This window comes from Schistocerca piceifrons, chromosome 3 (genome assembly GCF_021461385.2).
Source record: "Schistocerca piceifrons isolate TAMUIC-IGC-003096 chromosome 3, iqSchPice1.1, whole genome shotgun sequence".
Classification (NCBI taxonomy): Eukaryota; Metazoa; Arthropoda; class Insecta; order Orthoptera; family Acrididae; genus Schistocerca; species Schistocerca piceifrons.
Window position 1 is genome coordinate 400,859,107 of NC_060140.1, and position 27,130 is coordinate 400,886,236.

A 27,130-nucleotide genomic window follows, 5' to 3' on the forward strand; every position below is an offset into this window, starting at 1 on the left:
TTAGTAGTAACTTTTGTGGTATAGCAACAATGAGACAGCATTTTTCGTGGCACAACAATACGTTACTGTACAGTACTTTCTTCATCATGGCAATAAGCGTAATAACTAAGATATCTATACATAAAGCATTTCACTTTTGTTTATCATGAGGTAAGTACATTGACTTCTGCAGAACTTAGCTTTCGGAGGAAAATAACTACGACACTTCCACAGAGATTATCTTACAACAAGATGCACATTTAGCGCTACAGGACACGCATTTCAGTGATTAATTTTGTACTTAAAACATTTATTTTTAAAGATTTTTGAATTACAAAGAAAGTTTTCCGTGATATATTTCATTCCATTGGTGTAATCTGTAACACCTGAGGGTATAATTACATTAATCCTCAGGGGGGTATACGCCTACTTTGTGTACCATGTGTGTGGCAACCACAAGGAACCCTAGCTAATATGGTATTTGCTTATACAACTTTACACATCGGTACCATATTTCTCTAACACACAAATTACACAGCTATCTGATTATTTAACTGAGAGAGACAAACATTTATTTTACTACATCAGTGACACATGTTTACGCAATTATACAGTTGGATAACTTCACACTTATGAAACTGTATTTTGTCTGTACTTTGTAAACTGTTCATATTTTTTCGGAATCATTGTGATACTATGAGAGCTTTGAATGAGGTATTTGGTATGAGATCATGATTTTTGAAGTACGTTTGAGGCAGCTGACACTTTTGACATGAGCAGAGAATTTTTTTAGGCTTAGAAATTATTGGAGGAAGTTACGACGATTTTGAGATTTGACTGAAGTGTTATGATGTTATTATTACGACGACGATGTGTATTATGTTGTTGAGGAATGTTTATTATGTTACGTATTTCTCATGATGAAATATTGAAGAAGTGTCGACGAATATGTATATGTATAATGAGGTAAGGAATAATGAGTAGTGTTTAGGGACTCTGATTTATGAAAAGGATGTTGGAAACCAAGAAACGTACTTTAAGAGTTATGAAATGTGTGTGTATATTCGTGAATGTATTACAATGCAGACGAAAATTTTTTTTGGACACTGTTATATCAATAGCATTTTGTTTCTACAGATTTGTAACGCAAATTCTTGACCTGTGAAATATTTTTATATGCGACTGTCTCTGTAGCGGAAACTGCTGTCGTAAATATTTCCGTAAGAAAGTTAACGGACCACCTACACATAATGCGTCGTGGGCACCCAGCTGTGTCAGACGCCTGGAGAAAAAGCCATTAGCGCGTGCCTTTCAGAGCACAGGAAAACACCTGGAGAACAAGCCATTAGGGTGTGCCTTTCATCGCTAATGCGACACCCTCGTTACTTAAAAACATATGATTACTCGCACTTTGTGCTAATTGCTGAAATGCTTATGAATTGATGGGAAATATTCGTACATCTGCACACCTGATTATGACAAGTGTCTTTCTATGAGAGTTGAGAGCTACTGACTTACGAAATGCCACATGACTATTGAATGATGTTTTTATGCTTTGGTTTGTGTAATTGCTTATTTCACTTGATATCTGGTTTCCAGCTGTGTTGCAGCATTGCTTTTATAAAATAAAATGCATTTGCTAATGTGAACACTTTCTGTCAACAGATCTATTAAATAATTATTTTATGATCCACATTCTTTAAAAAAGGAGCACTTGGAAAGGAAAGAACAATAAGAAGGAACTAGTAACTGCATACATAATATTCTTTTCAAGTACATGGTAATATTTCTTTTACAATAAGTTGTTGTGGTGCACCACTTTAATTACATAGATATTAAGATGTGAATATACATTTCCCTTATCTGCATTGTTGTTTTTACTGTATTATTTTTTCTGCTTGAGCTATGTCATGTTTAGATATAAGTTATTGCATTTGCTGTTGCTGTTTGCCAGGCATAGTGCTACTGAACTTTAATTTGTGTTACTCTGCTAAGCCAGATTTATTATTTTTTTTTGCTGCACAGTGCCCTATATTAGTTGTAATATTGCAATTGCTTTGGCATTTGTATTTTTGTCATTGATGTTTGTGTTAATTGTTTTGTGCTGCTGCATTGCCTCGTCCCTTAGTTTAGCATCTGAGCTCAGTAGATTTAAGTTAGATTAAGAGGGGGTAGACTATAGAAGAGAATGAGTTGCGATGAATTGGAAGAAATGCATTGAGAAAACAGGTTTAGGTAGGATTTTCTTGGAAATAAATGTTGAGGTAAGAAATGTGTGAACATATAAATACAGAAAGCATGCTTAGATAGAATTTTTTTGGTGGAAACAAAGGATGAAATAAGAAGAACGATATATGAAGTTTTGGGTTGGACTGCAGTACCAAATGTTACACTGAAAACGAACCCTGTCCTTTCCTATTGGTGTTATCCCACTATGAGTTTGTGTACCCTTGAGTATTTGTTTTCTTCCTGTCTCTGTGTAGTTTCATAGAATTTTTTCTTCTTTTAATATTAAGCTACATTCACTATGATGAGGAATACTGTTATCCTCAAATATAATTGGCATTAATAATATGTTATTTACTTTGTAAAGATATTAGACATTATTCATTCTGTTTAAATGCTCATGTGTGAAGTTGATGTTTCGCAAGTTATTCTGATCTTCTATGTATGTACTCATGTCATAATTCCACTGATGTATATGTTTATTTCTATTCTTTTGTAAAGCCCCTATTACTACAAATGTTATCTGTATTATTATGTTTTTAATGATGTATTTTGTACCTTTGTTATTGTATTCTTATGTTATAAAATTGTAATTGTCACCAGTTCATGATATTATTAACTTGTAAGTTACATTTCACTGCACACGTTTCTGTTGGTCATAGTATATGGACAATATGTGAGAAGTTGGGACTGTGAGTGTTTGCACGTGTGTTAATAACTCAGCAAGGGACTGGATAACAGCATTGCTGGATCTAAGGACAATTCCAGAAACTTTGTGAGTGCAGAAGTAGGACTGCAGTGGGTCTGCACCTCTGGTGGCCCACCAGTACCGTAATTTCTACCAGGACTACAGTGGGTCTGCTCTGTGATGACCTAACTACCAATCTTCTTCAAACCGTCGAATGACTCTGCTGTGGGTTTGCTCTGTTGTGGCCCATTACCTGTCAGCATGTCAAGAGTCAAGACTGCATGGAAATCCACTACTACCATGTGCATTTTCTTCTACTGCTCAGACTTTGAGAAAAACACTACTATTTTACCGTGATGAATGATCAGGACTGTCTTTATGGACTGTGAGAAAATTTTAGCTTTTGACCAACATTGTATCAATAAGTGTGTGCATTTGATATGTTTGTTATTGTAATTATGAAAAATTTTATCAAATCATTATTGGCCACTGCCCAAAAATATTTGTAAAAATTTTTTGTGGGGAGCATGGGGGCTATGTAAGTAGGCTGTTTATGTTTTCTTTATGTAAGTAGGCTGTTTAGGTTTTTTATTGGTAACGCCACCTCTGTATGAAAATCACTGGCTGTGCTGTGTGCAGTCTGTGGCTGCTTTGCATTGTTGTAATACTCGCCATTGTAGTGTTAGGCAGCTGGCTGTGAACAGCGCGTAGCGTTGGGCAGTTGGAGGTGAGCCGCCAGCAGTGGTGGATGTGGGGAGAGAGATGGCGGAGATTTGTAATTTGTCATGAACTGATATATATATTATGACTTGTGATGATATTAAGGTAAATACATTGTTTGTTCTCTATTAATATCTTTCATTTGCTAACTATCCCTATCAGTAGTTAGTGCCTTCAGTAGTTTGAATCTTTTATTTAGCTGGCAGTAGTGGCGCTCGCTGTATTGCGCTAACAAAATATTGTGTGTCAGGTTAAGCACAGTCATTTGTAGAAATGTTCAAAGGGGACGTTTCAAGTGAAAACTGTCCTTAATATTCTGTCAAAATGTTCATTTAAGCCCTACAACAAATTCTTACCCTAGCAAAAAATAACTTGTCTCTGGAGTATTTATACTATATGAAAGGAGAACTGGAATAAATCACCGCGCGGCAGTTTACCCTCATATTTTTAATTCTTATGGAATGCCGTTTTAGCAAATTAGTTTTTATTCTCTTTTGAAAGTGATCAATTATTGCTCACGCAAAACTGAAAGGCGTGACACAACACATTTTACCAAACACGTTGTTCTTCGAACAGTGGGGATATGCTTTGTCAAATATACGTGAATGACAAAATGAAGTATTTTGAAATTACTCGTATATTCGGCTCTTTTAATAGCACTAAAGTAAGCACAAAGTAACATGAATAATCAGGTTGTTATACTCCATAATTCCTGCTTCTTTTTTATTCCTAATAGAATACTATATATCTTGGAGGGCTAATTAGAATAATGAATATGTAGCTGATAGTTCTCCCTGGTTACTAAGACTAGATATGATTAGACACAATGAAAACACAGCAGTAATTGCTGAACTCGCATTGGAAGCTATAAACTCAAAACAAATTATCTTTTCTAAAGTGCTGTTTCTTCATACAGTCATCTTAAAAATCATCCCCCGTCCTCAGGTTGCAACATCATGGAGCGTTTCAAATAGATACCTCTGTGAGGGCACGTGCGCTATCCTAGCTGTTCACGCCGCCATGATACAAAACCCTATCCCCAGGACTCAGCAACTATTAGAGCGCAAGGCTGTTATTCGACTCGACTATTACCTGCTTGCTTGCCAGCGCTCTACTCAGTAACGCAGATTAGGGAAAGCGGGGACTGTTGGTTGGTTGGTTGATTTGGAGGAGGGGACCAAACAACGGGGTCGTCGCTCCCATCGGACTGGGGAAGGAACTACCCCGGTATTTGCCTGAAGCGACTTAGAGAAATCATGTAAAACCGAAATCAAGATGGCTGGACGCTGGTTTGAACCGTCGTCCTCCCGATTTAGAGTCCATTGCGCCACCTCTCCAGGTCCGGAGCAGTATCGCTCGTATGTTCAGCATGCAAAGATGTTTGAAGTGGCAACACTCCAAATAAAGAGATAATTTTCATTGTATTTGCGTTCGGTGAAGCACCAAGCGGTAACATTCCAAACAACGTTTAATTTACAACCACTTCACTTAATGCGTAAGACTTTCAATCTGCAGTTTACATAACAAACAGAATTCCATTTCGAAGAAAAAGGCTAATGTTTCTCGTTTGCCTATGGGAATGGAATTCATCGTAGCATATTTTGTATACATTCTTCAACCAGTGTTGCATCACAGAAAGTGCCTTAACTCAGTGTATTTTGTACGGTGAGCGTGTTCTGGAAAAAAATATCTCTTGCTAAAACCGGAGGCTAGTATATACCTGCCTGGGTGCCGTTACTGATGGGAGCTGCAGTTCGATCGAGTAAATATGCGGTTGCAAAATCCATGAATTCTCCTGTCACCGTCTCCATGGATACCACAGCGAATCAACGTTTCATATTTGATGTTAAAAGCGTAAATACGCGACGATATACCACACGGGGAACAACGCCTTGCTGGTTCTTTACTCTTCCTTGACCACATCGTTACAAACTGTCTGCAGGACATTCTGGATGACACAGAAATTCATATTGTCTCGTGCACGGTTAATCACGTAGGATACACGACGGCATGTTATTAACGAAAAAAATGGTTCAAATGGCTCTGAGCACTATGGGACTTAACAGCTATGGTCATCAGTCCCCTAGAACTTAGAACTACTTAAACCTAACTAACCTAAGGACAGCACACAACACCCAGCCATCACGAGGCAGAGAAAATCCCTGACCCCGCCAGGAATCGAACCCGGGAACCCGGGCGTGGGAAGCGAGAACGCTACCGTACGACCACGAGATGCGGGCTGTTATTAACGTTCTGCATCTATATCCTGCGTGTCTACTTATTTATTTCTTAACACAGCTACCCTGGCGACGAACACATTTCGCCCAATGATAGACCAGTTTGTTGATCGCGTCGCTGTAGAATTTTTGCTGACGGAGCCCAAATCACACTTCTGCTTGCATTACTTCATCTATCAATGTTAAGTCCTCGAAGGTGGCCGGCCGGAGTGGCCGAGTGCATGCTGATCTGCCAGCAGTTGAAGGTGACACTGAAGGTGCTAAATTGTGCTACTGCTAAAGACTCATTTTTTGAACGCTGTAATTTATGACTGCAATTATCTGTCATCTTATTTATGTCATTTCATTGTAGCCATTTTGTTACTGTTTTTGGTGAATGAAAAAAAAGCGGTTCTAGGCGCTACAGTCTGGAACCGCGCGACCGCTACGGTCGCAGGTTCGAATCCTGCCTCGGGCAACGATGTGTGTGATGTCCTTAGGTTAGTTAGGCTTAAGTAGTTCTACGTTCTAGGGGACTGATGACCTCAGTAGTTAAGTCCCATTGTGCTCAGAGCCATTTGAACCATTTTTTTCCCTCGACGGTGTTCGTGAAGTTTTGGAAACAGATGAAACTCGGGAGGGATGAAGTCACGATTCAATTGTAGCATGCTGATTCAAGTCGTAACTTTATACACCGCAATATCACACGCATAATTAGGAGCCCTCTAGCGGCAGAGGGCTTCAAGTACGTTGATCTGAACAATAAAGGCGGAGCTTGTTAGCAAAGTTTGTTTTACTTAAAGAGTTTTTGAGAGTTTTCGCATAAAATATTCGGAGACACCATTTTTCAGCACGCGCTCATATTATGAGATGAATTATAACGGGCGGCCAAAAAGTTTCCGTATGAAGGCCGTAAGTCCAAAATAGGTATGCTAATGACGCAAAATCGCCGTGAGCATTTAGGGTATCATCCCAACGACGCACCAGGTTGAAGATAACCGTTTGGTAAAACATTGTGGCCTGCTGTGTGAAGTCCGTATCTGATCGCTGCACAGCCTCGTTCGGCAGAAATTATCGACCTTTGAAGCCCTTTTTCAAGGAACCGAAGGCGTGATAAACTAATGGGGGAGATCAGGACTGTAGGTCAGGTGCTTGAATGTCTTCCACTCGAGTTGGCGTAACTTCTGTATTAGGACATTTGCGATATCGGACGTGCGTTATCGTGAAGCAGCACCGCTCCTTGCGGCACCATTCCATAACGGTGGATTCCGGCAGACATGTTGCCCCAAACAAATTACCCATAGTGGTGTTGGTCCTGCGGCAGCCAAGAATAGATTAACAGCACGTCGGTCATGCTTCGACGCATTTTGTAATAACGTCGCCATAGTTCACGTTTTCGCATTTACCGCACGAGCGTCGGAAAGACAAGACCGCCACATTAATCCCTTGTCTACGTGTCTGTGCTTATATATCCGCACAGGAGTTGCATTACGTCGCATATAACCTGTAGCGACGCCCTCAACGAAAATTTTTTGATCGCTCTTTAACTTCTTCTGACTTCCTGATATGATCTTCACATTTTTCCTTTTTTCTGTTCTGCGCTTGTGGCCAACGCATAACTATTGTAGAGCTGCTACGACGATCTCCTTGCACATGGAGAAACAAGTTCCTTCTTTTAGATGTTAATGCACAAGGTTATTCTGTAGAGAAGTCTCGTAGACTGAGAAGCTATGGAGTCTCGGAAGTTATCGCACAAAATACTGTTTCAATTACGCAATGAGGCTGCTGTCGCACACTGAAATGCCTCAGGGTGATAATGAAGCATTAGAAGAAAAGGTGTAGCGTGAACTTACCCACGCTGTGTGTCCGCACTAAGGTACTCCTTCGTGATAAATTTCTTTCTTTCCTACTGAAATATTTCGTCATCGTGAAAGGGATACGGCATACATGTTAAATTTGGTGCTAGCGTTTTTATACATTTTAGTAAACCTGTGGAGGTTGCCATATTTCACTAGTCATACATGGTGAGCATCAAAACTCGACATTTTTGTGGGATAATGTTGACGATAAATTGTTCATTTCACCAGTTCCTGATGTTCAAACCCTTACGACACGAATACCAGATCCTGCAGTGGCTTGATGGGGGATATGTTGACAAAGACTTTGAGCGTAATGAATATAGTCTACTCATTCTGTAGGCAACAAAGGGAACCCATTTGGATTATATCCATAAAAGTTAAGGTACTATTTGCCACAAACTGCGTAGCTGCATCTATCAGCATATCTTAGAAATAACTTTTTGTTATCGAGGAAAGATTTTGAGCTCACTCTGTTTGACTATTACGATTTGGTTTACAGTTAATTATCATCAAAGTACAGTGGTTGACGAATAATGAATCATTATTTTTTTCTACCAGAGAACATTCCCGGATGAACGCCGTGGGCCAGGAAGGGAAAATGCATTATTACATAATACTGTATCGAAAAGAAGTGAAAAAGGAAATAGTAAAAAATAATAAGATGGGAAAAAATAAGAAAGAGGAGAAAAAAGAAAGGGATATATGTTTTGTTGTAACTTGAGTACTTGTGTATCTCTCTGTGACTGTACTATAGTGCACACATATTTTTAATTTTTTCTTTGATCTTGATCATTAACTTTGACCTTTCATACTGATCTTCGACTATGACTAGTAGCTTCTTTGATCAACACTTGTGTGTAAACTTACTGGGTGATGTACCGCTACGGTCGCTGGTTCGAATCCTGCCTCGGGCATGGATGTGTGTGATGTCCTTAGGTTACTTAAGTTTAATTAGTTCTAAGGTCTAGGCGACTAATGAGCTCAGAAGTTAAGTCGCATAGTGCTCAGAGCCATTTGAACCATTTTTTGATGTTGTACCCGAGCAACAGTGCTGTGCGCTTACTGCCGTTACATGTAACCCTGCTTTCCATACTTCCTCCTTGCTTAAGCCGGCATTATGGCGGTAAGTATCATTCTAACGTTTTCAAGTCAGCAATTGTGTATATTTTTCTGGTTAAGTGTTGCGTATGAAATGTGAAGTTGTCACAATAGGTAATTTTCGTAACTACACTTAATTTTCCCGAATATAATACTAACGAAAATTTAATTTGTGTTGATATTCACTGTTTTCCCTTTGTTTTTCGTTTTGGTGCCAGTGCTGTGAAGATGGTCCATGACAAATGATTCAAATGGCTCTGAGCACCATGGGACTCAACTGCTGAGGTCGTAGGTCCCCTAGAACTTAGAACTACTTAAACCTAACTAAGCTAAGGACATCACACACATCAATGCAGGATCCGAGCCTGCAACCGTAGCGGTCGCGCGGTTCCAGACTATAGCGCCTAGAACCGCTCGGCCACTCTGGCCGGCATGGTCCATTACAGAAACTGGTAGTGGATAAATATATTCTAAGACAGCACAGCGTATCATCGTGCATTTTTCTAAACGAAAGAAAGAAGCTTCAACACTGTGTTTAAGATTGTCACTGAACGACATTTTTAAGGAATTCAAGGCCGTCATGCTCACAGCTTTATTAGAACCAGTCCAGACCAGCATATTCAGTTCTTAGTTGACAAATTATAATATGCAGTAACAGGACGGTTGCATTGCTCCAGTTGCCATGGCTTAAAATCTATTCGCGATATGATGTCAAAGGTTCTAGAAGTTGTTTTCTCACTGGAACCTCACCTACGAATAAAGGAAATGAGTGGAACGCAGTTTTGTAAAAGATCTCTCTATCCATTTCCCGATTTTTTAAGACAGCTTGAAATAATCTTTATGAAGTTGTTAGCAGTTTCAGTTGACTGACGTCGTCTTTCCTCACTAACTGTGAATGATCGAAGTTAATAAGCGATATATGTATAAAAATTCGTCCAGACTAAGAATAGGAATGCGCACATAACCACTTTTCAACACTGTTTATCCAGATTTACTTCTGTTTTAATATAAGTCACCGCTAAAGAGTGTGTAAACAGCATCAACATTTCCAAATTCTCCAGTCTTCCTGTGGGGATATAATGGCAGGTATGAAGATTATCATTCACTTCTTTACCGTTTATAAATTTATTTTCGTTCAGGTCGGTTCATTTACTGCTAACACTACTTCTTCGATATACAGTCAAGCACAATTTTCAGTATGATAAACGATGACATTGACTCCCTGTAGACTGGAGGAGAAAGAAATCTCAATACTAAGAAGACATTTGGTTAGAGGAATAAAATTTAGACTATGATTCAGGCTTCCAGTTCGCAGGTTATTTGTGCGGAAGAATAAATGCGAAATGCGATGCAAGAAATTTCCTCTGGCAGTATTTAGGCGGCAAGAAGGGAAGAGCTGGTGGCGTGAAGTTTCTGATCACCACATTTTGCACCAATGTACTGGATAAGACACCAAACCTCATGCAATGAGAACATGTTAACACAGTTAATGGAGATCCGTTCGTCGGATGGAGACTTTAAGGGTAGTGCTCGAGACATCTGCATTTGCAAGGAAATGGGGCATCGTACGTAGAGACAGAAAATGTTTCTGACAGGGCCCTCAACTTACTGCCCAAAAAATCTCAGCTAACCAATACCGTACAATTATTTCTCTTCAGTTATTTATTAATAAATTCCTTGTAATCATCTTACTCTTGCTAAGTAATCAATATTGTCGATGCACTTCCTTCCGATTCATTTCGTTTCCATACCCTGCATAAGTCAACATAATGTTCTTTCGGTTATTACCAGCTAATCTGATTTTAATGGCCTTAGCTTAAAAGAAAATCTACCATACGATGACCTTAAACCCAACTAGTACCGGTTGACACATTTTCTTTGCTTGATGCCTCCACTGTCACGTTTCCTAGAGTGAAGAATTCGCGGTCCCAGCGCCTGACCTGTCCGAAAAAAAGCCAGGTCAGCTTCTGGAGAGAGTGTTAGCGTGCAAAGCTCTTACTGTAGACCGGTAGAAAACGAAGAATTGTCTGCATTCTCTAATGGAGGGACCGTGTTTCAGAAAATTCCTTCCCGGCGTAAACAAACAGGGCGTTTATTAGAGCTGTGCGTGTCTAGACGCTGTACCCGGACTTTAATTGTGTCACTTCGCTCGCCTGTTACCGCTTCCGAGTCCCAGCCTCTGACTGTAAGCGTCGAAAGACATTCACGCTCTGAGTTTTGCTCAAAGACACTTCAAGAGCTCCGCGCCCCGCATTAACAGGTATCTGTATTACCCACTAAACGCAGTAAGGACAGAAGGAGCTAACTGGGTATTATCTCAATATATAGCACGCACATTTCAACGTGGAAACGTAGTACAGAAGAGCTTCGGCGAATAAGACGTTTGCAGCAGAATTAAATGCTAATGCCAGAATTCCACGCGTTCGCTGAAATTTTCAGACCACGCTCGTCGTGTCTTAATACATACACATTTCCGTAAATGAGAGATCTCATTTACATTTCATGCACATCTGGAGGGAATGCAGTACAGAAGCTCAAAAAAAGACTTCGTGTTTAGAGTACACTCGATCTAATACACGACTGCATATGCAACCTTAAAATAGTGAAACAGACCGTCAGGCTTTTTTTAATTTTGTATGAATTTTATATTAATGAACAATGTTTCATTAATTTTTATGTGTGTCTTCTTATTTCACGCTATTTGGGTACAGGCTAATGTACGAATAAAACTGAAAGAATAGAACTTTCCAGATATAGGTTTCTTTGATCGCTTACTTCACATTATGTGAAGAAGATTTATGCCAAGAAGGAAGCACGTTAAGCTTTTTCTCGGAATTAGACTAAATTTTTTGTCGACAGTAAATGATGGAGAGGAAAGTGGCTGGTGCTGTGTGGGCGTACAACTTTATCAGTACTTAAATATTTTTATTAATTAAATTCAACAACTCCGGGCACATACACAAAGGAACATAAGTAAGACCTTGAGCATTTAAATGCGTCAAATGCAAACTTAATATCTAAGATAGTAGACAACATAGGAAAAATCATCTGCCCTTTAGAATTTCTTTAACTTCACAACAAGGTGACACAAAAAACACACCACAAATTACAGGGCGACAGTAAAATGATGTCAAGAACCAGGAGATATATATATGGACTTATTTTCTGTTTGTTCCTTTTGTGGCGGTGTTCGTAGCGACAAACACTTGGCTGTAGAAAGGGCTTACGAAGTCACCGCCACACTTTTAATAGCGGGCCGACCGGTCCGCTGGAACAGTGAACAGAAAGATGAAAGCCCAAACACTCAGATTAAATAAAAGTCGGTACTTATCTTTATTCATGAAGATACAGAAACACAGTAGTGAACTCGGTGTCTACAGAAATCTGTCTAGTTCGAGTCGAAGCGGCTAGGTCAGCGTCGGCTGACGACAAACAACAACTCTGCTGCGATGAACACACAACTGACTAGCAAGTACACAATTCGGTGGCGAGTATACAACTGAGCGGCGAATACAGAACTGTCCTAGCGCTCGCGACTCCAGCGCTTAAGAAGCCAGAAGCCAGCGGTGGCGCGCGCAGACTTGCGGCGATTTGCTGTATCGCTGGCGCTGCTTATGCGGACGGCGTCCGTACTTTGATGCTGCCAACCTTTTGGCAGCGGGCTCGGTTGGCATTACTGGCTAGGACATAACAGTTCCATCATAAGCGCTATTCCCTCAGTTGTTTTCCTGTCATTACGATTTCTTTGACTACATAAAAATAAATTTTAAGTATGGAGGTGTGTTCGGTCTTTGCAACTAAATGAAAAGCAGTTCGTCTACACGTTTTGCCCTTTTATTTGCGAAGCATCCTCAGTAACTCACAATGCATGTTTGTTTTCTGTATTTAATGAATGTGTTTTGTTAAATCAGCTACAGATCTACAGGTAAGAGAATACCAAGGAGGATTCATAAAGGGAAGAGCATGCAGTAAACAGATCCGCTGCCTAAGACCAATATGAACACCGAGAAAGTCCAGGAACAACGCAATAACATTCGTCGACATCAAGAAGGCCTGCGACTCCACGGATGGAGAAACCCTCTTCAGTACAGTGGAAGAAATGAAGGTGGACAAGAAGACCGGGGAGATAATCCAGGAAACTTTAACAAAATACGACATTCAAAGTAAAGTTAAAGGGAGAGAGCTCGGAACCATTCGAAGTGAAGACTGGAGTGAGACAGAGAGACGGCCTGTCAGCCTTTCTATTTACTTCAGTTTTGGAGAAAATAATCGGGACATGGGACAAATGAGTCAATGGGGTTAAGATGAGAGACCACGCATATAAGGGTCAACATTAATTGTCTGGCCACCGCTGGGGATGGTACAGCCGTCATAAAAAATAACAGAAAGAAGCTCTAGGGTCACTACACGAAATCTCAACCAAAACAGGACTACAAATCGAATATGAATAAAACACTACATTTACACGAAATCCCCACACGACACCATCCGATAAGAAAATGTGGAGAGATAACACAAGTAGGAAGTTACAAATACTTGGGAAGGAACGAAAATCAAGGATATGCAAAAACAAGAAAGGAAAATACTGAGAAAGATCAATGGGCCGGTTCAGAGAGAGGGAATCTGAATAGAGAGACCGATAAAAGAATTGCAATAAGAGACAAAGGCGATTGCAAACAACATCGCAAAAAAGGGCAAAGTTTTACTGACACATACATAGGATGAACGATTCTTAACATGTTGTTGTTGTTGTGGTCTTTAGTCCTGAGACTGGTTTGATGCAGCTCTCAATGCTACTCTATCCTGTGCAAGCTTCTTCATCTCCCAGTACCTACTGCAACCTACATCCTTCTGAATCTGCTTAGTGTATTCCTCTCTTGGTCTCCCTCTACGATTTTTACCCTCCACGCTGACCACCAATACTAAATTGGTGATCCCTCGATGTCTCAGAAAATGTCCTACCAACTGATCCCTTCTTCTAGTCAAGTTGTGCCACAAGCTCCTCTTCTCCCCAGTTCTATTCAACACCTCCTCATTAGTTATGTGATCAACCCATCTAATCTTCAGCATTCTTCTGTAGCACCACATTTCGAAAGCTTCTATTCTCTTCTTGTCCAAACTATTTATCGTCCACGTTTCACTCCCATACATGGCTACACTCCATACAAATACTTTCAGAAACGACTTCCTGACACTTAAATCTATACTCGATGTCAACAAATTTTTCTTCTTCAGAAACGCTTTCCTTGCCATTGCCAGTCTACATTTTATATCCTCTCTACTTCGACCATCGCCAGTTATTTTGCTCCCCAAATAGCAAAACTCCTTTACTACTTTAAGTGTCTCATTTCCTAATCTAATTCCCTCAGTATCACCCAACTTAATTCGACTACATTCCATTATCCTCGTTTTGCTTTTGTTGATGTTCATCTTTTACCCTCCTTTCAAGACACTGTCCACTCTGTTCACCTGCTCTTCCAAGTCTTTTGCTGTCTCTGACAGAATTACAAAGTAATCGGCGAACCTCAAAGTTTTGATTTCTTCTCCATGGATTTTAATACCTACTCCGAACTTTTCTTTTGTTTCCTTTATTGCTTGCTCAATATACAGATTGAATAATATCGGGATAGGCTGCAACCGTGTCTCACTCCCTTCCCATCCACTGCTACCATTTCATACCCCTCGACTCTTATGACTGCCATCTGCTTTCTGTACATATTGTAAATAGCCTTTCGCTCCCTGTATTTTACCCCTGCCACCTTCAGAATTTGAAAGAGAGTATTCAAATCAACATTGTCAAAAGCTTTCTCTAAGTCTACAAATGCTAGAAACGTAGGTTTGCCTTTCCTTAATCTATCTTCTAAGATAAGTCGTAGGGTCAGTATTGCCTCACGGGTTCCAACATTTCTACGGAATCCAAATTGATCTTCCCCGAGGTCGGCTTCTATCAGTTTTTCCATTCGTCTGTAAAGAATTCACGTTAGTATTTTGCAGCTGTGACTTATTAAACTGATAGTTCGGTAATTTTCTTATCTGTCAACACCTGCTTTCTTTGGGATTGGAATTATTATATTCTTCTTGAAGTCTGAAGGTATTTAGCCTGCCTCATACATCTTGCTCACCAGATGGTAGAGTTTTGTCAGGACTGGCTCTCCAAAGGTTGTCAGTAGTTCTAATGGAATGTTGTCTACTCCTGGGGCTTTGTTTCGACTCAGGTCTTTCAGTGCTCTGTCAAACTCTTCACGCAGTATTATATCTCCCATTTCATCTTCATCTACATCCTCTTCCATTTCCATAATATTGTCCTCAAGTACGTCGCCCTTGTATAGATCCTCTATATACTCCTTCCGCCTTTCTGCTTTCCCTTCTTTGCTTAGAACTGGGTTGCCATCAAAGCCCTTGATATTCATGCAAGTGGTTCTCCTTTCTCCAAAGGTCTCTTTAATTTTCCTGTAAGCAGTATCTATCTTACTCCCAGTGAGATAAGCCTCTACATCCTTACATTTGTCCTCTAGCCATCCCTGCTTAGCCATTTTGCACTTCCTGTCTATCCCATTTTTCAGACGTTTGTATTCCTTTTTTTTTGCTTCATTTACCGCATTTTTATATTTTCTCCTTTCATCAATTAAATTCAATATTTCTTCTGTTAGCCAAGGATTTCTATTAGCCCTCGTCTGTTTACCTACTTGATCCTCTGCTGCCTTCACTATTTCATCCCTCAAAGCTACCCATTCTTCTTCTACTGTATTTCTTTCCCCAATTACTGTCAATTGTTCCCTTATGCTCTCCCTCAACTCTGTACAACCACTGGTTCTTTCAGTTTATCCAGGTCCCATCTACTTAAATTCCCACCTTTTTGCAGTTTCTGCAGTTTTAATCTATACTTCATAACCAATAGATTGTGTTCAGAGTTCACATCTTCCCCTGGATATGTCTTAAAATTTAAAACCTGGTTCCTAAATCTCTGTCTTACCATTATATAATTTATCTGATACCTTTTAGTATTTCCAGGGTTCTTCCATGTATACAACATTCTTTCATGTTTCTTGAACCGAGTGTTAGCTATGATTAAGTTATGCTCTGCGCAAAATTCTACCAGGCGGCTTCCTCTTTGATTTCTTAGCCCCAATCCATATTCACCTACTATGTTTCCTTCTCTCCCTTTTCCTACTCTTGAATTCCAGTCACCCATGACTATTAAATTTACGTCTCCCTTCACTACCTGAATAATTTCTTTTATCCCATCATACATTTCAGCAATTTCTTCATCATCTGCAGAGCTAGTTGGCATATAAAGTTGTAGTACTATAGCAGGCGTGGGCTTCGTATCTATCTTGGCCACAATAATGCGTTCACTATGCTGTTTGTAGTAGCTTAGCCGCACTCCAATTTTTTTATTCATTATTAAACCTACAAATGCATTACCCTTATTTGATTTTGTATTTATAACCCTGTAGTCACCTGACCAAAAGCCTTGTTCCTCCATCCACCGAACTTCACTAATTCCCACTATATCTAACTTTAACCTATCCATTTCCTTTCTTAAATTTTCTAACCTACCTGCCCGATTAAGTGATCTGACATTCCGACCTCTGATCTGTAGAACGCCAATTTTCTCCTGATAATGACATCCTTTTGAGTAGTCCCCGCCCGGAGATCCGAATGGGGGACTATTTTACCTCCGGAATACTTTACCCAAGAGGACGCCATCATCATTTAATCATACAGTAAAGCTGCATGCCCTCGGGAAAAACTACGGCTGTAGTTTCCCCTTGCTGTCAGTCGTTCGCAGTACCAGAACAGCAAGGCCATTTTGGTTAGTGTTACAAGGCCAGATCAGTCAATCATCCAGACTGTTGCCCCTGCAACTACTGAAAAGGCTGCTGCCCCTCTTCAGGAACCACACGTTTGTCTGACCTCTCAACAGATACCCCTCCGTTGTGGTTGCACCTACGGTACGGCTATCTGTATCGCTGAGGCAAGCAAGCCTCCCCACCAACGGCAAGGTCCATGGTTCATGGGGGGATTCTTAACAAAGGGACGACCAAAACAGTGGAAGGTCTAAACAAAGTGAACGCCTACAAAGAAGACGTGACAGACAGGAAAAAATACAGAGAAAAATAAAAAAACCGGAAATATCAGCCAACGCCATAGAGAAGAAAATAGGAAAGAAGTTGACAAAAGAGACGAAGAAGAAATAATGAATATATGAGAGGCTTTTGGGAGGAAAATATAAAGAAAAAAATGTCATAAACATTGATGGTGTTTTATTCCTTCCCTTAGGGGGCAATACACGACAATATTAATAATAACGATAATAATAATAAAACTAATAATAAATGTATTGCACAGCAATCAAAGGTATGTTTTTATTTTACATTTTCTCATTTTGTTCTCTTGTTTTCCATGTTAGAAACTGCTTTTGTAGCACAAGTTTCGTGAGAATAAGTTATCGATTGGTTTTACGATTTCTGGTGTTCTTTATCCATGAGAGTCGTCCTGGAGACGTATTTATTCTGTCTCCATACTCCAGATGGCCAATGTTTGGTGTTTTTGACCACATTTCACTTCCACTTTTCACTGCGTCCTGAATGTGTTTGTTTACAGTGTGTAGTGTTGCGCCAATTATCGTTATGCATTTACCATTCGTCTTTAATTAGGTGTGTGCGTGTGTGTGTGTGTGTGTGTGTGTGTGTGTGTGTGAGAGAGAGAGAGAGAGAGAGAGAGAGAGAGAGAGAGAGAGAGAGAGAGAAAGAGAGAGAGAGGGAGAGGGAGAGGGAGAAGGAGGGAGGGATAGAGGGATTCAGATAATTCATTTCCGAATGATTATCGTTTCAACCTATCACATCGAAGCCAACATTATCTCGATAATATTGTCACTAATTAATTACCGTTTTGCCACAACGATATATCAACAGTCCCGTACGTGTTGGCTTCGAATTTATTATTTAGGCTCGTTATATTTGACATCTCTCTTATTCAGAATGAGATTGTCACTCTGCAGCGGAGTGTGCGATGATATGAAACTTCTTGGCGGATTAAAACTGTGTGCTGGACCGAGGCTCGTACTCACAAGGTTCGCAGAAGAACTTCTGTGAAGTCTGGAGGGTAGGAAACGAGGTACTGGCAGAATTGAAGTTTTGAGGAGGGGTTGTGAGCAGTGCTTGGGTAGCTCAGATGGTAGAGCATTTGTCCGAGTTCGAGTCTCGTTCCGGCACGCAGTTTTAATCTGACAGAAAGTTTCATCTCTGTTATTGATTTTGTGGTTAACGTGATCAGTTAATTATCGCTTATATCGACCTGATCATTAACTACTTTCTTTCTTCTTGCAAGGACTCTGTGATATTAAAGTTTTCTTGAAATGTCAGGAGTCTTTTGTTGTAACTGTTACTCTAATAATTTTCACGTTCTGTTCCAAGTTGGGTGGTTCAGGTCCATATTGTCTGAGGTATTCGGCAAAAGTAACTCGGGTAATGTTACACTTGCAGTTTCTTAAACCTTCTTTATGCCGAGTTTTGAAATTTCTTCCTGTCATTCCCAGGTACACTGATTCTCATTCTTGACATTGTAACTGGTATAAAGGTGACTGGAGTGTGTTTCTTGCTCTGTAGCAATGTGTAATACCTGTTTCTTTAAAATCACTAATTAAAAAGAAAAGAAAAAAGCAGGTACACCATGAAGGCATTATTCGAATGGGACGGAAGTCGGGTGAATGTGATGTGATATGATGTAAATGTACAGACAAACAAATGATTGCATTTTTAGGAAAACTATATATTTATCCAGGAGAAGCAGCTTCATAAATTGGGAAAGTCAATAAAGCGTTGTTCCATCTCTGACCCTTAGACTCGTAGAAGGAGTTATTCGGGATCGCACTAATTGATAAAGTTGTTGGATGTCCTCCTGTGGGATATCGTGCCAGATTCTGTCCAACTGGTGCATTAAATGGTCAACATCGCGAGCTCGTCGGAGGGCCGTGCCCAAAATGGGGAAAGATCCAGGGACAATGGCAAGCACCAAGACAAGCAGTGGAATCTCTCTCCAGTACGGGTGAGCATAATCTTTCCAAATATAAGGCCAGGATGGCTTGCCAAGAAGGGCAACGGAATGGATCGTACAGTATCGCCCACGTATTGCCGTGCTGTTACGATGCTGCGCGGCGCAACCAAAGGAGTCCGGCTACAAAAAGAAACGGCACCTCACGACCACCACTCGTGGTTGTCGAGCCATACGGTGGGCGACAGTCACGTTAATATCCCACCGCTATCTGGGGCGTCTTCAGACATGTCTTTGGCATGGAATATTATTAAGTGGAGTATAATTGTCTTCAGTGATGAGCCGCGCTTCGAACAGAGCTCCGATAACCAGCGATGTACTGCTATGGGATTGAGGTAATTCATTTCCTCATTTCAACCAGTCATATCTAAACCAACATTAACTCGATAACAACCAGTCACTAACTAATAACAGTCACTTCATATCGATTAATGTGTCGATAGTTAAGCCATCCCTCGGCAAACAATATTTGAATGTATGCCAACTGTCGATAGTCAGGCTATTTTCTGTAGCACTTGCAGCTGCTCTATCTTGTCTGCAGCGTCATAGATCCACTGAGAACACGCGTACTCTAAAATGGAGTGATATCGCTTGAGGCTTATGAAGACATGTGAATCCAGTGACGTGGCAACTCTGACAGTGAGTTTCGCTCCGAAGAAAACATGTCCAAGACGTAACTCTCATAATGCATATCCTCCTTAATGGGACCACTTATACGTGGTTATCACTCAGTCGACCGGCTACCTCATTTCATTTTACAAAGTTCTTAATTAATGCCTAGAGTTTGTTGACACGTAATACAGGGCTATTACAAATGATTGGAGCGATTTCATAAAGTCACTGTAGCTCCATTCATTGACATATGGTCACGACACACTACAGATACGTAGAAAAACACATAAAGTTTTGTTCGGCTGAAGCCGCACTTCAGGTTTCTGCCGCCAGAGCGCTCGAGAGCGCAGTGAGACAAAATGGCGACAGGAGCCGAGAAAGCGTATGTCGTGCTTGAAATGCACTCACATCAGTCAGTCATAACAGTGCAATGACACTTCAGGACCAAGTTCAACAAAGATCCACCAACTGCTAACTCCATTCGGCGATGGTACGCGCAGTTTAAAGCTTCTGGATGCCTCTGTAAGGGGAAATCAACGGGTCGGCCTGCAGTGAGCGAAGAAACGGTTGAACGCGTGCGGGCAAGTTTCACGCGTAGCCGCGGAAGTCGACGAATAAAGCAAGCAGGGAGCTAAACGTACCACAGCCGACGGTTTGGAAAATCTTACGGAAAAGGCTAAAGCAGAAGCATTTCTTAAACAGGAGATTGGAAAACCGATGGATTGGTCGTGGTGGAGATCATGATCAACAATTCATGTCATGGCCTCCACGCTCTCCCGACTTAACCCCATGCGATTTCTTTCTGTGGGGTTATGTGAAAGATTCAGTGTTTAAACCTCCTCTACCAAGAAACGTGCAGGAACTGCGAGCTCGCATCAACGATGCTTCCGAACTCATTGATGTGGACATGCTGCGCCGAGTGTGGGAGGAACTTGATTATCGGCTTGATGTCTGCCGAATGACTAAAGGGGCACATATCGAACATTTGTGAATGCCTAAAAAAACTATTTGAGTTTTTGTATGTGTGTGCAAAGCATTGTGAAAATATCTCAAATAATAAAGTTATTGTAGAGCTGTGAAATCGCTTCAATCATTTGTAGTAAACCTGCACTTCTTATTTTATGACCTACCATGTTGCGAAGCAATAAAATCCTAAATATTCTGTCTACAGGAAGGAAAACTTAGTTTTGCATTTTTCGTCACGTAAGTTCAGTACTGCAAGGACCTTTTTATTTCCACTGTCTATTCTTTTTCAACGAAATTCGTATAACTTTGTCATCATGAGCAGGAAGGATTCAGGATTCCACTCATAGCAGTGTAAGTACCAAAAAATAACAAAATAATTTTTTTACATATGAAATTTGATCTTCTTTTCACTTACTATTGGCTGCATTAGTTGCTATAAGTACACTTTTCTTCATAAGTAAGAGAGATTCTTCCATGAGTTTTGCACAGTTGCAAACCACATTTACAGAAGCACAATTTTCCAAATCTATTGAAAACTGTGGTAAAAATTGAGATAATTAACTATAAAGTTTAAGTTTCTTCTAGATATATAACAACTAACTCATTTCTTCATAAATTAAATAAATTCTGGTGTTTCATACACCTCTTAGTATGGTTTGTAGACTGTGCAAGATTCATCGAAGAATCTCTCTTTCTTATGAAGAAAAGTGTAGCTACAGCAACTAACGCAGCCAATAGTAAGTGAAAAAATTTCACATGAAAAGAAGAAATTATTATTTTATGTTTTTGAACTTCCTCTGCTGTGACTGTGAATGCTGAATCCTTCCTGGTCATGCTGACAAAGTTTTATAAATTTATTTGTAAAAGTAAAGACAGTGGAAATTAAAATGTACTGTGGTGCCTCTTGCAAAAGCATAGAAAAAAGCTTCAAAATCAGAAAGAGGGGGAGAACTAGATGAACAGAGGAGGAAAAGAGAAGGAAACGGACAAAGAGACGAGAGAATGAGGAGACGCAAAGTGAGTGGGATAGGAGGAGAATGAGAGAAAGAGATGAGAAGGAGGAGGACAGATATGAGAGGAGGTGAGGGACAGAGAGAGGCGGGAGAATGACGAGATGGACAACAAGAGGGGGAGGATAAGACAGGTAGAGAGAGAGAGCAAAAAAGGAGATTAAGATATAATTATATATAATTCCCATAAATATGTAGCAGTTGCGAATCATTGCTGAGGTTCGCCATAAAACAATAAAATACAGTTTCTCAACGTTTAATGTTCTAGGCCCTATAGCGGCATAGTCATATTTGCTTGGTGACCTCTTGTAAAATCGAGATTCAGAAAACCAGACATCTACATCAAAATGATTTCTCTGGAGTTCACAATTAAGTGCCTCTCAGATGGTTCCTGGAAACATCTTCAAGCTAACTCTCTACCGTTCCACTCTCTAACGGCACGCGGGAAGAATGACATGTTTCTGTGCGAGCTCTGGTTTGTTTTATTTTATTACGATCATTAGTTCTCCTTATGCAGGTGGGCGCCAACAAAATAGTTTCCACTCTGCGGAGAAAGTTGGTGACTGAAATTTCATGGAAGGTCCTGTCGCAGCGAAAAGCCCGTTGGTTTTAATGACTACCACCCCAATTCATGTATCATATCTGTGGGCCTCTTTCCCCCATTTCGCGAGAATACGAAACTAGCTGCCCTTCTTTGAACTTTTTACATGTCCTTCGTCAATTTTATCTGTTGAGGATCCCACACCGCAAAGAAATACTCCAGAATGAGGAAGTTAAGCGTGCTGCAAGGAGTCGTGTGCACAAAATCTTACACAATCTCCTTTAACCGTCGTAGCTGTACACACACTGCAGCAAATAACAACTTGTATACTAGCAACACTCCATTCAATGGCTCAGTACAGCCAAGCACTATCCGTTCGTCCAGATCGAATCGATGCTCCGACTTTACAACAAGCTGCTAGAAGCCAAGGCACCAGCGACGACCTCGCTGCCTCCAATGCTTAACTATACGAATTTTCTGCTGCACCTCATATGGGTGAGTATGCTCTTGGGAATTTGATACCTGTGATGGCTTCTTGTGGCTATTCTTATACCGCCACTTCTCGGCTGCGGCTCCCTCAGATGACGACACCAGCTCTGTCGTCTGTATACGTGCGGCCACTATCACCAGCGAAGGGACAGAAACAAGACCGGCCGGCGCTCCATACCTGCCCCAGTTTCATACGCGAATTCTTGTCATATGCTGTCCATGAACCCTGGCGCTGACTCCAATTCGATACCCCTTCCTCCACTCAGTCGTGCCTCCCCTTTCGATGCAACAAATGGCCCTACCTAGCCTTGGCAGGTCGCTGCATCTGGCAGACTAGCCACAACAGGAATGAATGACCTGCACTGACACCAACTGTCATGTGGGGCTTGAATTCAATGGTGCGGTAAATAGCTAATTCATGCCACAACACAACATACACTGAAAATTAAAAATATCATCAAAATACGATAAATTTGTTGTGCCAGGCAGTAATGTCTGACTTCAACCGTCTTGGAGCTTGTATTCTTCGCACTTATATCGTACACTTCTCCGCAATGCACTTCTTCTCCCTAGTTATGTCTGCAAAAGGACTGGGTACATACAGACATACATTAATCCTTGTTCCACAGATCAAGAATACGACATTTCGTAATAACGTGGAACGTGTCACTTAACATAAGTTTTCATTACACAAAATAACACACTCTTTTTTTTTATTTTTTTTATTTTTGTACAGTTACTACTTCATATCTAAGTATCCATCTATTGAGTAAATGGAGTTGTCATTCAGAAATTCTTTTAATTTGCCATTGTGGCAGTATAATTTACCACTTTCTGTGTCAAAGTGAGATTTAATCCGGAACAGTGAAGATTATCCTTTCTTCTAGTGTTGTAGCAATGCACTTCGCTATTATTTTTCAGTTGGGATGCGTTATTAATGACAAATTTCATAAGTGAATATATGTTTTGCGACGGTACTGTGAATATCCCGAGTTCCTTAAATAAATGTCTGCAAGGTGATCTTGAGTGGGCTCCAGCTATTATTCTGATTACACCCTTTTGTGCAATGAATACTTTATCTCTTAATGACGAATTGCGCCAAAATACGATGACTTATAAAAGCAGCGAATGAAAATAGGTTTAGTAGGCTAATTTACTGATACGTTTATTACCAAAATTTGCAATAACCCTAATAGCATAAGTAGTTGAAACTAACCGTTTCAGCAGATCATCAATGTGTATCTTCCAATTCAATTTCTCATCAATGCACACACCAAGAAATTTTGAGTATTCTGCCTTAGCAACAGACTTCCGTTCATAGTCTATATTTATCAATGGTATTGTGCCATTTACTGTACAGAACTGTAAAAATTGTGTTTCTCAAAATTTAGTGAGAGTCCATTTGCAGAGAACCACTTAATGATTTTGTGAAAGACATTATTTGCAATTTCCTCAGCTGATTGTTGGTTGTTGGGTGTGATTACTATACTTGTATCATCAGCAAAAAGAACTAGCTTTCCATCTTCATGAATATATAGTGGCAAGTTGTTAATATATATTAAGAACAGTAAGGAACCCAAGACTGAACCCTGTGGGACACCATTCTTGATACCTCCCCAGTTAGAGGACTCTGCTGGTTTTTGCAGACTATCTGTACTGTTAATTTCAACCCTCTGCGTTCTTCCAAGTAAGTATGAATTAAACCATTTGTGCACTGTCATGCTCATATTACAATGCTTAAGCTTATCTAGAAGAATTTCATGATTCACACAATCAAAAGCCTTTGAGAGATCACAAAATATCCTAATGGGTGAGATGTTCGGTTATTCAATGCATTTAATCTACACATAGATCTTGCTGTGTATCTCGCAGTGGCCTGCTCACGTGATGTAGCAAGACGCTTCACTGTGCACTCTGTCCTCTCTATGCACTTTGGTAAACTCATCGGTTACAGAACAAAGGTGGATCAACACGCTACTTTTTCGCCGGCCGGGGTGGCTGAGCGGTTCTAGGCGCTACAGTTGGAACCGCGTGACTGCTACGGTCGCAGGTTCGAATCCTGCCTCGGGCATGGATGTGTGTGATGTCCTTAGGTTAGTTAGGTTTAAGTAGTTCTAAGTTCTATGGGACTGATGACCTCAGAACTTAAGTCCCATAGTCCTCAGAGCCATTTGAACCGTTTGAAAGCTACTTTTTCCAGGTCATTGTACAAGGGACAATCAAAAACTGCCTTTAGAAGGTCGTACAGTACAGAATCGGAATGCCAATGAGTCAAAATCGCCATGAGCATTGAAGCGATCATCCCACTGATGCCCCAGGTTGTAGATACACATTTGGTGAAAGTGTCCTTTTGAGTGGAGAAGTTCTTAACTATCTGCTACACATCCTAGTCCGAGTGGAATCTCTTTTAAGGGACCGAAGGCGTGATACTCGCCTGGGGATAGATCAGGACCATAGGCCGGATGCGCGAGTGTATCCGAGTTTGATGAGGCTGACCCCCCCAGACCGCATGGCATCTTGTGTCGAATCGTGACCAGCACCATTCCACGATGATGGTTTTCCACAGACATGCTGCTCTGTACACATTCTTCGTTCTCCTATGGATGTCTACTGGCGGTTGTTCTTCAGCAGCCAAGAATAGAATGACAGTGCACTTGTCCTGATTGGACGCATTTGGTAATAACGGCTCTATAGTTCACGTTTCCGCATTTATCACCACTAATACCTTACATACTTGTCGGTGATTATATGCCCACATAGGAATTGCATATATGCTGCAGCAGCGAGATGAAATGGAAGCCGGCCGGAGTGGCCGTGCGGTTCTAGGTGCTACAGTCTGGAGCCAAGCGACCACTGCGGTCGCAGGTTCGAATCCTGCCTCGGGCATGGATGTGTGTGATGTCCTTAGGTTAGTTAGGTTTAATTAGTTCTAAGTTCTAGGCGACTGATGACCTCAGAAGTTAAGTCGCATAGTGCTCAGAGCCAAATGAAATGGAAACTTTTTGTTTGCTATTAATAATACAGGTGAATAAGGGAACTAATATGGATTAGGCATTAGCTAAATCAAACTTGCATGCGACGCACCTGCTGAGGGAGTCGACTCCGATGCCGACGAGGAGGCAGGCGCTGACCATGCAGGCGAGGTAGGCGGCGGCTACGATGTAGATCTTCTCGTCCGGGGGCCGCGAGGCGGCCGTACCGCCGCTGGCGGCGGAGGGCAGGTAGTTGGCGCCACACACATCACCCAGGTCTCCCGTCAGATTTTTAGGCGTTCCCGAGCCCAGAGAAAACACTGCACCCAAACAAAAGAACGCACTCGTATGAGTGATTCGAATACTATCTTTTGGTCGATAACTTCACCAGACAAAATCTTAGTCACCCAGTTAAAAGAACACACTGGTCTCTATGGAACACTGTAGATGATGTTTGTGGTGTCACGTATCTATACCACGCCATGGGCGTCATAAAGTTGTGAACGGAATTGCTAATTTTCGTCAGCTGCCAGTAACGGTTGCCCGGGACCTGGCGGACCCAATGGTGTGTGCGCACTGAGTCACGCTTCCAGCGGCTTAGTGTCACGTGCGCTCTCTCCCGCCGCACTGTAGGACGGCCAGTGGTAGCCACACAGCCCACTTGCCATCAGTGCCACTTCGCTACTTGACGCTACGCAGATGCCGCCTAGTTACGGCTCCAACACCATCTTTCCTGCTTCAGAGAGCTTCATCCTTGCTGCTGTTGTATTAGCTGGACTCTTTTTCTTGCAGCATTATCTGTAATGAGTCTTCATATGTTTGGAGGAGTACATGTTATGTAAATCTTCCGTTTACTGTGTTAACTTGTTTGCTAATCATTTCTGCTCTTGTCCAGCATTCGTACAACGACAGTTGTCGCAATGTGCTGTAGCCCATCTCTCCTTACCGGTGTGTACCAAGTCGTATACAATAGTGTGGAAAAATATCAGCCAATTATGTGATCCGGCACCGCTGACGTATGTCATGGCATCGGAGTGGTGTGTATGTACCAATTGGTTGTATGGAATCGGTTCAAAAAGGTCCGTCTGCGTGAAGACGTGACACAATGGCAGAAAGTATCTGCCAAATCTGGATGTCCCCACAACTCCACCTGTAAAGTAAACATTTCCAGTCAATGATCGATTCATTTGAATCAGAGAACCCAGTCCTTCCCATGTAAACATTGCCCACACAATTATGAAGCCAGTACCAGGTAGCACAGTGCTTTGTTGACAACTTGGGTCCATGGCTTCGTGGGGTCGGCGCCACACTCGAACCCAGCCGTCAGCTCTTACTATTTGAAATAGGGACTAATACGGACAGGTCATGGTTTTCCAGTCGTCTAGGGTTCAACAGATATGGTCATGAGTCCAGGAGAGTTGCTCCAAGCGATGCCGTGCTGATAACAAAGGCAGTCGCGTCGGTCTTCTGCTACTATAGGGCATTAACACCAAATTTCGCAGCATTGCCATAACGAATACGTTCGTCGTACGTGCCACATTGATTTCAGCGGATATTTCATGCAGTGTCGCTTGTCTATTAGCGCTGACAACTCTACTCAAATGCCGCTGCTCTCGGTCGCTAAGAGTCTGGCTGACGGCTACAGCGTTTTCGGGGGAAAGACGTACTGCCTTAACTCTGGAATTCTAGGCACACGCT

General features: G+C 41.2%; 1 protein-coding gene across 1 annotated transcript in view; it reads right to left on the reverse strand.

Annotated features, from left to right (window-relative positions):
• The window catches only part of LOC124789705 (UNC93-like protein), a 426,216-nt gene that overhangs the window by 118,238 nt on the left and 280,848 nt on the right, over nucleotides 1-27,130 (reverse strand). The window contains exon 4 of the mRNA XM_047257157.1: nucleotides 25,545-25,752. Coding sequence (XP_047113113.1) covers nucleotides 25,545-25,752 — 208 coding nt within the window. The remainder of the gene's footprint in view (nucleotides 1-25,544; nucleotides 25,753-27,130) is intronic.